The sequence below is a fragment of the Bombina bombina genome, chromosome 2 (assembly GCF_027579735.1).
Source record: "Bombina bombina isolate aBomBom1 chromosome 2, aBomBom1.pri, whole genome shotgun sequence".
NCBI lineage: Eukaryota > Metazoa > Chordata > Amphibia > Anura > Bombinatoridae > Bombina > Bombina bombina.
In genome coordinates this window covers 351,637,929-351,651,353 of record NC_069500.1, presented here as the reverse complement: position 1 = coordinate 351,651,353, position 13,425 = coordinate 351,637,929, and the positions used below count along the sequence as shown (strand labels likewise).

The following is a 13,425-nucleotide window of genomic DNA, read 5'->3' as shown; positions in this document are numbered from 1 at the left end:
AAAATACTGTGCTAGAGTAGAAGGCTTTTCCCATGCCTAATAAGGGCAGCAGATCCTGGCTCTTGTTAAATTATATGCTTCTTAACTGTTGGCTCACTGTGTGCTCACTTACAGCTTAGTATGCACAACCTGGATACTGCTGGTAATCCTTGGATGAGTTCCATATATTGGCACACAGCATTTTGCTGATTTTACCTGTGTGGTGTTTGGCATACTAATTACACTATGAAATTTACCAATATGCAAGTAGTTAAAGGAACAGTCAACACCAGAATTTTTGTTTTTTTAAAGATAGATAATCCCTTAATTACCCATTTCCCAGTTTCGCATTACCAACACAGTAATAATAATAATCGCTTTACCTCTGTAGTTACCTTGTATCTAAGCCTCTGCAGACTGTCCCCTTATTTCACTTCTTTTGACAGGCTTGCATTTTAGCCAAACAGTGCTCACTCCTCAGTAAATTCACATGCATGAGCTCAATGTTATCTATATGAAACACATGAACTAACGCCCTCTAGTGGTGAAAAACTGTCAATATGCATTTAGATTAGAGGCGGCCTTCAAGGTCTAAGAAATTAGCATATGAACCTCCTAGGTTTAGCTTTCAACTAAGAATACCAAGAGAACAAAGCAAAATTGGTGATAAAAGTAAATAGCAAAGTTGTTTAAAATGACACGCCCTATCTGAATCATGAAAGGTTTTTTTTGGACTTGACTGTCCCTTTAAATGTGCTTAGAGTACACAACACGTCTCATATACATATTTTCCACCTTGTATGGATATTTACTAAGGCAATTTACCCCCCCCCCCCCCCACACACACACACACACACACACTCTCTCACACTCTCACTCTCTCACACTCTCTCACACTCTCTCTCTCACTCTCTCTCTCTCTCTCTCTCTCACACACTCTGTCTCTCTCTCACACACTATCTCTCTCTCACACACACACTCTAACACACACACTGGTGCTGAATAACACAAACTAACAGACCAAATCTTAGGATTGGTTAATATTTTATTTTTAAAAAAAATAGAATAGTATAGGGAATCATTAGAATTCATACCACATCACATCTAAAAATTGGGTTTTTTTTCCGCCCAAATGACATTGCTAGATGTATTAGGTATATTATGTTACGCTAATTAAGCCATTTGTCTCTCCTACCTCTGTGTTAAAGGGACAGTCTACACCAGAATTAAAAAGATAGATTAAATTAAAAGATAGATAATTCCTTTATTACCCATTCCCCAGTTTTGCATAACCAACACGGTTATATTAATATACTTTTAACCTCTGTGATTATCTTGTATATAAGCCTCTGTCAAAAGAACTAAAATAAAGGGGCAGTTTGCAGACTTGCAGTTTAGCCAATCAGTGCCTGCTCCCAGATAACTTCACGTGCACGAGAACATGTTACCTATATGAAACACATGAACTAACACCCTCTAGTGGTGAAAAACTGTTAAAATGCATTCTGAAAAGAGGTGGCCTTCAAGGTCTAAGAAATTAGCATATGAACCTCCTAGGTTAAGCTTTCAACTAAGAATACCAAGAGAACAAAGCAAAATTGGTGATAAAAGTAAATTGGAAAATTGTTTAAAATTACATGCCCTATCTGAATCATGAAAGTTTATTTTGGCCTAGACTGTCCCTTTAAGTATCTTTGTTGAAAGTTGTAATAATTTGTATTTACCTTAGTAATTATTGATAACATTTCAGTTTGATGACATGCAAATAACTAAAACTCAGTATAGCAATACATTAAATGATAAATATCACCCTGCAGCCCCTTATAAATAGCAAATGCATTTAGATAAATATCCAAAGTATACTGGATGTTTTTTCAGCTTATGAACCAGATTAAGAAATTGTAGATTTTTTTTAAAATACTGATTACATAAAGTAACGATACCACATAATATACAGTATATTTGATTATCTTCTGTGATTTAATGCCTATTACGCCTTCTTAAAAAGGATATACATTTTCTTTTAATATGAATAACTAAGTAAACCTAAAATGGAGCTTCCTGGCCTCCAAACCACCCCTAGATTGCTAGGAATATCTTACCTGGCTTTACTCATAAACTATACTATTGGACAACAGTATGTAGTTGTCATTTATGTTAATATATGTTTTTAAACAGACTGATTTTTAGATATCCACTATTTTTTATTTATAGATTTTTTTTAAATATCCTCATCATATAGGAATATGTAGTTTTCCTATTGAAAGTAACAGTTTAAGCCACGGGAACAGGTCTACTTAAATGGTGTTCCAAAATAAAGCAAATTCCACCATCACAATGAATCTTCTTTAACTTTATTGGAACATATGAATCTTAGGCCAAGAGTGGGACGTTTTGGGTTACGCACCCTTAATCATGCCATGATTAAGTGTGCATAACCCAAAACGTTGCCATTCTTGGCCTAAGATTCATATGTTCCAATAAAGTTACAGAAGATTCATTGTGCTGGTGGATTTTACTTTATTTTAGAGGAGCTTGTGAGGATTGTGCGGTAACCCTATCCACATTTTGCATGTGAAAATAGTGTTGTGAAGTACTGGAAACTTAAACGGTGTTGGCAGCTCACTTGTTTTAAGGAAGAACGTTTTGCTTTGTAAAAGTAATTGTGAATCAGGGGTGCATCAGATTGTTGTGTCTATATGTACACTATTGTTTAATTTTTATTTAAACTAGATTTTTTATGTGTATTTATAATTGTTTTTCTTTTCCTTGTACAGCAAATATTAGAACAAAAGAGGGGTATTTCAGGGTATAGTGATACCCAGGAAGAACTGGAGAGGGTATCCACATTAAAGAGCGAGGTTGATGAAATGAAAGGCCGAACACTGGATGATATGTCTGAAATGGTAAATTCATATTGCAGAAGTCACTTTTTACCTTTTTTAATCTAAATAACTTTTGCCAGGCTGTGTTTTATTTATTTGTGAAGGAGGAAATGCATAGTTTATACAACAATTAATGTTCTCTTCCATTAAGAATATAGATATCAGTGAATGTTTAGCTAAACCTATATCTTTAAAGGGGCACATAAAATGTTTAATTATGGGTAGTAAACATAACTTTGCAATATACTCTTATTTGTTTTGTCTCCTATTATTGTAATTGTATTCTGAAAAATATGGACTTTCCTGTTTCTAAAAGTGCAGATTCCAGTCTTAACACTGCTTTAGTCCACATAGTCATTTGTCACACATAAAAACTGTCACTAATTGGTCCGACAGTGAAAAAAAAACTAGGTTACAACATGGTGGCACCCATTGATTTATGGACACTAAGAGCTAGATTACAGGTGGCGCACTATTGTTAGTGCGGGCATGATATTGCAACTTGCCTGCATATTGCAAGTTGAAAGTAAACCTGCACTGCCGAGCACAATCTATATTTGTGTTCGTCTGGTTAGTGTGACTGAAGACCTTGCGTAAAGGGTTAGGGCTTTGAAAAAGTTGTACCAAACACAAGATTAATACATTAAAATAAACATATACACTCATATATGCACTATGTAATAACAATTATTAATTTTTCGAAATTTGTCTTGAAAAAGGCTTAAGTATGAAGCTGAAACATTGACAGACGATTTTAATGGGCATTGAATAAAGAAATTACTAAGTCCTGTCTGCCCTCAGAATTTATGATGGTTGGGTACACACAGAGAGTAAAAACACCTGGGCCTTTATTAATGATAGCAGCAAGTGCATGTTAACAATAGTTTTATATATATATATATATACAGTATATATATATATATATATATATATATATATATATATACTGTATATATATATATTTTATTTTTAGCAACTATAGAAGAAAAGACTGCTTATAAAGGTATCAATGTGTTAGACAATAACAGTTGGTAACTTAGTAACTACAACAGGTTACTTATAAGTAGCACATTAATAAACTACTAATTAACATAAAATGTGTTTAGGAAATTTAAAGAGATATACCTATATTTTTTGGATGCATTGATAAACTGGCTAAAATGAGTATTGCACAATTGTTATATACACAGGGTGAAAATGAAATGTTTTTAAAGTGGAAATTGGACACTAGTATACATATATTTTTCATTAGGTGTTTGATGAAAATGTTGTCTTGAAAAAAGATTAAGTATAAAGCAGGAATGTTGACAGACTATTTTAATGGACATTGAATAAATAAATGTTTTTTTAAATCCTGTGAGTGCCCTCAGGATTTATGAAAAATCATTTTATTCAATATTTAATGAGGTGTTTTACAGTGTATTTACTGTAAATATTTTGCATTCCAATGTTCTTTACATACAGGACAATGTTATTTTTATTTTTAAATATATTTCTCCAACATTGGTGTGTCTGGTCCACGGCGTCATCCATTACTTGTGGGAATATTCTCTTCCCCAACAGGAAATGGCAAAGAGCACAGCAAAAGCTGTCCATATAGCCCCTCCTCAGGCTCCGCCCCCCAGTCATTCTCTTTGCCGCTCTGAACAAGTAGCATCTCCACGGAGATGGTGAAGAGTATGTGGTGTTTAATTGTAGTTTTTTATTCTGCTATCAAGAGTTTGTTATTTTAAAATAGTGTTGGTTTGTACTATTTACTCTAAAACAGAAAGGGATGAAGAGTTCTGTTTAAAAGAGGAGTATGATTTTAGCAGCAGTAACTAAAATCAATTGCTGTTCCCACGCAGGACTGTTGAGCCCAGAGAACTTCAGTTGGGGGGAACAGTTAGCAGACTTTTCTGCTCAAGGTATGACTAGTCCAATTTCTAACAAGACTGTGTAATGCTAGAAGACTGTCATTTTCCCTCTTGGGGATCGGTAAGCCATTTTCTTAGACTCTTAACAGAATGGAGGCTTATTATGGGCTATACACTGGTTGACACTCTTATGGGCTAAATAGATTGCTTTATTTAAGTCTTTTATGAAATCTAGAGATGATTTATAAAACTTTTATTGTGGGGGAACGTTTTTAGGCGCCAGGCAGTTGTTTAGACACCTTTCCTGTCAGAAAGGGCCTTTCACTATAGCAGGCAGAGCCTCATTTTCGTGCCATAATTGCGCAGTTTCTTTTGGATGCAGTGCATGCAGCTGCATGTGAGAGGGTCTGGTGATCATTGAAAACGTTCCTGGAAGGCTTAATTTGGTATCGTATAACTCCTAAGGACAGGTGAAGTCGCAGCAAACGCTGTGGCTGGGACTGTAGTGGGGTTAAAAATTGTTATTTGATAAACGGCTCCGGTTTCTTCATTTAAGGGGTTAAAAGCCTGAAAATTGGGGTGCAATACTTTTAAGGCATTAAGACACTGTGGTGAAAATTTGGATATTTCCTTCATAGTTTTTCACACATTCAGAAATAAAGTGTGCTCTGTTTAACATTTAAAGAGACAGTAACGGTTTTGTTTTAAAATGGTTTTTTTCATTATTAACCTGTTTAAGCCTGTCTAACATGTCTGTACCTTCAGATAGAACATGTTCTGTATGTATGGAGGCCAAGGTGGTCCCCCCTTCAAATGTATGTGATAATTGTGCCATAGCGTCCAGACAAAGTAAGGACAGTACTGTCACATTTAATAAGGTTGCCCAAGATGATTCCTCAAATGAATGGAGTGGGGATAGTGCTTCATCCTCTCCTTCTGTGTCAACACCAGTTATGCCCGCGCAGGCGACCACTAGTACATCTAGCGTGCCAATGCTTGTTACTATGCAACAATTAACGGCAGTAATGGATAATTCCATAGCTAATATTTTATCCAAAATGCCAGCATTTCAGAGAAAGCGTGATTGCTCAGTTTTAAATACAGTGGAGCAAGAAGGCGCTGACGATAGTTTATCTGTCATACCCTCACACCAGTAAGAAGTGGCAGTGAGGGAGGGTTTGTCGGAGGGAGAACTTTCAGATTCAGGAAGAATCTCTCAACAGGCAGAACCTGATGTTGTGACGTTTAAATTTAAGTTAGAGCATCTCCGCGCATTACTTAAGGAGGTGCCATCTACTCTGGATGATTGTGACTCTTTGGTCATTCCAGAAAAATTGTGCAAGATGGACAAATTCTTGGAGGTCCCGGTGCACCCTGATGCCTTCCCGATCCCTAAAAGGGTGGCGGACATAGTGAATAAGGAGTGGGAGAGACCAGGCATACCTTTTGTTCCACCTCCTATATTTAAGAAATTGTTCCCCATGGTCGACCCAAGGAAGGACACATGGCAAACAGTCCCTAAGGTTGAGGGGGCAGTTTCTACCCTAGCTAAGCGCACGACTATTCCCATTGAGGACAATTGTGCTTTCAAAGATCCTATGGATACAAAATTGGAGGGTTTGCTTAAAAAGATTTTTGTTCAGCAAGGTTACCTCCTCCAACCAATTTCGTGCATTATTCCTGTCACTACGGCGGCGTGTTTCTGGTTTGATGAACTAGAAAAGTCGCTTAATATGGAGACTCCATATGAGGAAGTCATGGACAGAATTCACGAACTTAAATTAGCTAATTCCTTTATTTTAGATGCCGCTTTGCAATTAGCGAGATTAGCGGCGAAAAATTCAGGGTTTGCAATTGTGGCGCGCAGAGCGCTCTGGCTAAAGTCTTGGTCGGCGGATGTATCTTCCAAGACAAAATTGCTTAATATCCCTTTCAAAGGTAAGACCCTTTTTGGGCCAGAATTGAAAGAAATTATTTCAGACATCACTGGGGGAAAGGGCCATGCCCTCCCACAGGATAGGCCTTTCAAGGCTAAGAATAAGTCCAATTTTCTTTCCTTTCGCAATTTCAGGAACGGACCTGCTTCTAACTCTGCAGCCTCTAGACAAGAGGGTAACTCTTCCCAGGCTAAACCAGCTTGGAAACCAATGCAAGGCTGGAACAAGGGTAAACAGGCCAAGAAGCCTGCTGCTGCTACCAAGACAGCATGAAGGGGTAGTCCCCGATCCGGGACCGGATCTAGTAGGGGGCAGACTCTCTCTCTCTTTGCTCAGGCTTGGGCAAGAGATGTTCCGGATCCCTGGGCACTAGAAATAGTCTCTCAGGGTTATCTTCTAGAATTCAAGGAACTACCCCCAAGGGGAAGGTTCCACATGTCTCACTTATCTTCAAACCAAATAAAGAGACAGGCATTCTTACATTGTGTAGAAGACCTGTTAAGGATGGGAGTGATACACCCAGTTCCAACTGTGGAACAAGGTCAGGGGTTTTACTCAAACTTGTTTGTAGTCCCCAAAAAAGAGGGAACTTTCAGACCAATTCTGGATTTAAAAATTCTAAACAAATTTCTCAGAGTTCCATCGTTCAAAATGGAAACCATTCGAACAATTTTACCTACAATCCAGGAGGGTCAATATATGACTACCGTGGATTTAAAGGATGCGTACCTACATATTCCTATCCACAAAGATCATCATCAGTTCCTAAGGTTCGCCTTTCTGGACAAACATTATCAGTTTGTGGCTCTTCCATTCGGGCTAGCCACTGCTCCCAGAATTTTCACAAAGGTGCTTGGGTCCCTTCTGGCGGTTCTAAGACCAAGGGGCATTGCAGTGGAACCTTATCTGGACGACATTCTAATTCAAGCGTCGTCTCTTTAAAAAGGCAAAGGCTCATACAGACATTGTTCTAGCCTTTCTCAGATCTCACGGGTGGAAGGTGAACGTAGAAAAGAGTTCCCTGTCTCCGTCAACAAGAGTTCCCTTCTTGGGAACAATAATAGATTCCTTAGAAATGAAGATCTTTCTGACAGAAGTCAGAAAGTCAAAGCTTCTAAACGCTTGTCAAGTTCTTCACTCTATTCTGCAGCCTTCCATAGCTCAGTGCATGGAAGTAGTAGGATTGATGGTTGCAGCAATGGACATAGTTCCTTTTTCTCGAATTCATCTAAGACCATTACAACTGTGCATGCTCAATCAGTGGAATGGGGACTATGCAGACTTGTCTCCAAAGATTCAAATAGACCAGATGACCAGAGACTCACTCCGTTGGTGGTTGACCCAGGATCACCTGTCTCAGGGAATGAGTTTCCGCAGGCCAGAGTGGGTCATTGTCACGACCGACGCCAGTCTATTAGGCTGGGGCGCGGTCTGGGATTCCCTGAAAGCTCAGGGTCTATGGTCTCGGGAAGAGTCTCTTCTCCCGATCAACATCCTGGAACTGAGAGCGATATTCAATGCTCTCCTGGCTTGGCCTCAACTAGCGAAGGCCAGATTCATAAGATTCCAGTCGGACAACATGACGACGGTAGCTTACATCAACCATCAGGGAGGAACAAAGAGTTCCTTGGCGATGAGAGAGGTATCCAAGATCATCAAATGGGCGGAGGATCACTCCTGCCATCTATCTGCAATTCACATCCCAGGAGTAGACAACTGGGAGGCGGATTATCTGAGTCGTCAGACTTTCCACCCGGGGGAGTGGGAACTCCACCCGGAGGTTTTTGCCCAGTTGACTCAATTATGGGGCATTCCAGACATGGATCTGATGGCGTCTCGCCAGAACTTCAAGGTTCCTTGCTACGGGTCCAGATCCAGGGATCCCAAGGCGACTCTAGTGGATGCATTAGTGGCGCCTTGGTCGTTCAACCTAGCTTATGCGTTTCCACCGTTCCCTCTCCTTCCCAGGCTCGTAGCCAGGATCAAACAGGAGAAGGCCTCGGTGATTCTGATAGCTCCTGGGTGGCCGCGCAGGACTTGGTATGCAGACCTGGTGAATATGTCATCGGCTCCACCATGGAAGCTACCTTTTGAGACAGGATCTTCTAGTACAAGGTCCATTCGAACATCCAAATCTAGTCTCTCTGCAGCTGACTGCTTGGAAATTGAACGCTTGATTTTATCCAAGCGTGGGTTTTCAAATTCAGTGATAGATACTCTGGTCCAAGCCAGAAAACCTGTGACTAGAAAGATTTACCATAAAATATGGAAGAAATATATCTGTTGGTGTGAATCCAAGGGATTCTCCTGGAGTAAGATTAAAATCCCGAAGATCCTCTCCTTTCTCCAAGAAGGTTTGGATAAGGGGTTGTCAGCAAGTTCCCTAAGAGGACAGATTTCTGCTTTATCTGTCTTGTTACACAAACGACTGGCAGCTGTGCTAGATGTACAAGCTTTTGTACAGGCTTTGGTCAGAATCAAGCCTGTTTACAGACCCATGACTCCTCCTTGGAGTCTAAATTTAGTTCTTTCAGTTCTTCAAGGGGTTCCGTTTGAACCTTTACTTTCCATAGATATCAAGTTACTATCTTGGAAAGTTCTGTTTTTGGTTGCTATCTCTTCTGCTAGAAGAGTTTCTGAATTATCTGCTTTGCAGTGTAATCCACCCTATCTGGTGCTCCATTCAGATAAGGTCGTTTTGCGTACTAAGCCTGTTTTTCTTCCGAAGGTTGTTTCCAACAGGAATATTAACCAGGAAATAGTTTTTCCTTCTCTGTGTCCGAATCCAGTTTCAAAGAAGGAACGTTTGTTACACAATTTAGATGTAGTTCGTGCTTTAAAGTTCTATTTAGAAGCAACTAAGGATTTTAGACAAACCTCAGCTTTGTTTGTCGTTTACTCTGGTAAGAGGAGAGGACAAAAAGCTACTGCTACCTCTCTTTATGGCTGAAAAGCATTATCCGATTGGCTTATGAGACTGCCGGACGGCAGCCTCCTGAACGAATCACAGCTCACTCTACTAGGGCTGTGGCTTCCACATGGGCCTTCAAGAACGAGGCTTCTGTTGATCAGATATGTAAGGCAGCGACTTGGTCTTCTCTGCACACTTTTGCCAAATTCTACAAATTTGATACTTTTGCTTCTTCGGAGGCTGTTTTTGGGAGAAAGGTTTTGCAAGCCGTGGTGCCTTCCGTTTAGGTAACCTGATTTGCTCCCTCCCTTCATCCGTGTCCTAAAGCTTTGGTATTGGTTCCCACAAGTAATGGATGACGCCGTGGACCGGACACACCAATGTTGGAGAAAACAGAATTTATGCTTACCTGATAAATTACTTTCTCCAACGGTGTGTCCGGTCCACGGCCCGCCCTGGTTTTTTAATCAGGTTTGAAAAATGTCTTTCTCTATACACTACAGTCACCACGGCACCCTATAGTTTCTCCTTTTTTTCTCCTAACCGTCGGTCGAATGACTGGGGGGCGGAGCCTGAGGAGGGGCTATATGGACAGCTTTTGCTGTGCTCTTTGCCATTTCCTGTTGGGGAAGAGAATATTCCCACAAGTAATGGATGACGCCGTGGACCGGACACACCGTTGGAGAAAGTAATTTATCAGGTAAGCATAAATTCTGTTATTACTCTATATATATATATATATATATATATATATATATATATATATATATATATATATATATATATATATATATATATATATATATATATATATATATATATATGATAATGTTAATATAAAATATATCTACACCTATATATCTATATGAATAATTTTATAGGTATATATATATTTAAAATAAGAATAACATTTTCCTGTATATGAAGAACATTGGTATGTGAAATATTAACTCCTGTCGGACTAATTTGTGAGCGATAAGTATTAGATATTTTTATTCTGTGCTCTCCATTGAAGTCTATGGGGGGGCATAAGTTAGCGCAGTCGTGATATCCAAAGTCCTGACGTTACCTCACGTTTGGTTTCACTCGCATGCAAGAGTTTTACTGTCTTCTTGTAATCCGATTTCTAACCCAAATGCTCAAAATCTTTACTTCTGGAGGCAACGCTTGAGTGAAAGTGCTAAATAGCGTGCCACTTGTAATCTGGCGCTTAGTGTTTAAGTTCCTTTTAAAGCCAGTGTAGTAAGCTATATGATAGTGAATATAGGAGGCTGTCAAAAGCTTCCAAAGTAACAGAAACATCCTATTAAATTCATCCCTTACAATCTAATTATACATGAACAGAAAACCAGTGCACGACTTACCCTTTCGCTGCGCTAGGTTCTCTGCTGTGACTTATTTTGCGCTCCACTCGTAACCTAGGCCTATATTGGGAATAGTTTTTCTATTCACAAAAGATGCTGTACATTAAACCCTTGCATTTATGGTTACTATTGTTATTTTTATTTACCAAATTCTCATGCTCTCTATCTAAAATTTAAATACATGTAAGAATTATATAAAGTTCCCATATGCCTCTGCCTGCTACACTTCTTTTCTAGTATTTAGCGATGTCCTTATGCAAAATATATTGAGCCATTGTTTTGGGAGAAATTTTCCTGCTTTAGGGTAGATAAAAATGTAATGCTTCATTCCTCTTTAAAAGGACATTGTAGTCGAATTTTGTATCATGTAAGAGAGAGCATCTGTTAAATGGTACATGGAAAATGTTAAGCAAAATACATGTTTATGCACAAGTGGTACTGTTGTATTAATTATCATTGGCTGATAGAGATAGCTCCCAAATTTCTATTGGAGGGCAAGCCTGACAAAAAAATGTTCAGCACTTGAACACTAATTTTTAGGGGGGGGGGGGGGAATGTGCCCACAGGTAGAATAAGGTAAGGGTTGTTTTCATAAGTCTAAAAATAATGATCAGCTGGTTATTACATGTAATGTGTTTAAACTGTTCTGAAAGTGCTACCTGCAACAAACAGAAAATCCTCTTTTTCTTGATTAGCAATGTTGGCCCAAATACAGTCGGACACCTCTATTCTCAGCAGTGACTTCTATGTAGAAGAATATAATTGCATTTTACTTCCACTTTTGCCAGGTAAAAAAATTGAACTCTATGATAGCAGATAAGAAGTCTGCATTAGCTCCTGTTATCAAAGAACTGAGACCTTTACGTCAAACACATCAGGTAGGTGGATATTGCTTCTTTGTTTTTAACCATTTCACCTTAGCATGGCTCAAATATAAGGCTTGTACTTAATTAGGACAACATGGCAAATACGGTGCACTTAAACTCTCTTTTCTTCTGTTATGTGTGATCAGTCCACGGGTCATCATTACTTCTGGGATATTATCTGCTCCCCTACAGGAAGTGCAAGAGGATTCACCCAGCAGAGTTGCTATATAGCTCCTCCCCTCTACGTCACCTCCAGTCATTCTCTTGCACCCAAAGACTAGATAGGAGGTGTGAGAGGACTATGGTGATTATACTTAGTTTTTATAACTTCAATCAAAAGTTTGTTATTTTACAATAGCACCGGAGCGTGTTATTACTTCTCTGGCAGAGTTTGAAGAAGAATCTACCAGAGTTTTTCTTATGATTTTAACCGGAGTAGTTAAGATCATATTGCTGTTTCTCGGCCATCTGAGGGAGGTAAAAGCTTCAGATCAGGGGACAGCGGGCAGTTGAATCTGCATTGAGGTATGTAGCAGTTTTTATTTTCTGAATGGAATTGATGAGAAAATCCTGCCATACCGTTATAATGACATTTATGTATACTCTACACTTCAGTATTCTGGGGATGGTATTTCACCGGAATTACTCTGTAAAAGTACATTAAACCTTTTAATAGGTATTTAATTCATGTTAAACGTTTTTGCTGGAATGTAGAATCGTTTGCATTTCTGAGGTACTGAGTGAATAAATATTTGGGCATTATTTTTCCACTTGGCAGTTTGCTTGTTTTGATTATGACAGTTTCGTTTCTCTCTCACTGCTGTGTGTGAGGGGGAGGGGCCGTTTTTGGCGCTCTTTGCTACGCATCAAAAATTTCCAGTCACTTTCTCTTGTATTTTCTGCATGATCCGGTTCATCTCTAACAGAACTCAGGGGTCTTCAAACTTCTTTGAAGGGAGGTAGATTCTCTCAGCAGAGCTGTGAGACTTATGTAGTGACTGTGTTTTAAAACGTTGCTCTGTGATTTTTATGTTTAAAATTTAATTAGTGTTACTTTACTAATGGGAACAAACCTTTGCTAACAAGTTGTGTTGTTTTTAAAGAGTGATGCTATAACTGTTTTTCAGTTCATTATTTCAACTGTCATTTAATCGTTTAGTGCTTCTTTGAGGCACAGTACGTTTTTGTTAAATAAGATTGTAACCAAGTTGCATGTTTATTGCTAGTGTGTTAAACATGTCTGATTCAGAGGAAGATACCTGTGTCATTTGTTCCAATGCCAAGGTGGAGCCCAATAGAAATTTATGTACTAACTGTATTGATGCTACTTTAAATAAAAGCCAATCTGTACAAATTGAACAAATTTCACCAAACAGCGAGGGGAGAGTTATGCCGTCTAACTCGCCTCACGTGTCAGTACCTGCGTCTCCCGCCCGGGAGGTGCGTGATATTATGGCGCCTAGTACATCTGGGCAGCCATTACAGATAACATTACAAGATATGGCTACTGTTATGACTGAAGTTTTGGCTAAGTTACCAGAACTAAGAGGCAAGCGTGATCACTCTGGGGTGAGAACAGAGTGCGCTGATAATTCTAGGGCCATGTCTGATACTGCGTCACAGCTTG

At 39.0% G+C, this 13,425-nt stretch overlaps 1 protein-coding gene across 1 annotated transcript in view; it reads left to right on the top strand.

Moving 5' to 3' along the window:
• The window catches only part of IFT81 (intraflagellar transport 81), a 302,650-nt gene that overhangs the window by 151,111 nt on the left and 138,114 nt on the right, over positions 1-13,425 (top strand). The window contains exons 7-8 of the mRNA XM_053701734.1: positions 2,757-2,885; positions 11,721-11,810. Of these exons, the coding sequence (XP_053557709.1) occupies positions 2,757-2,885; positions 11,721-11,810 (219 nt within the window). The remainder of the gene's footprint in view (positions 1-2,756; positions 2,886-11,720; positions 11,811-13,425) is intronic.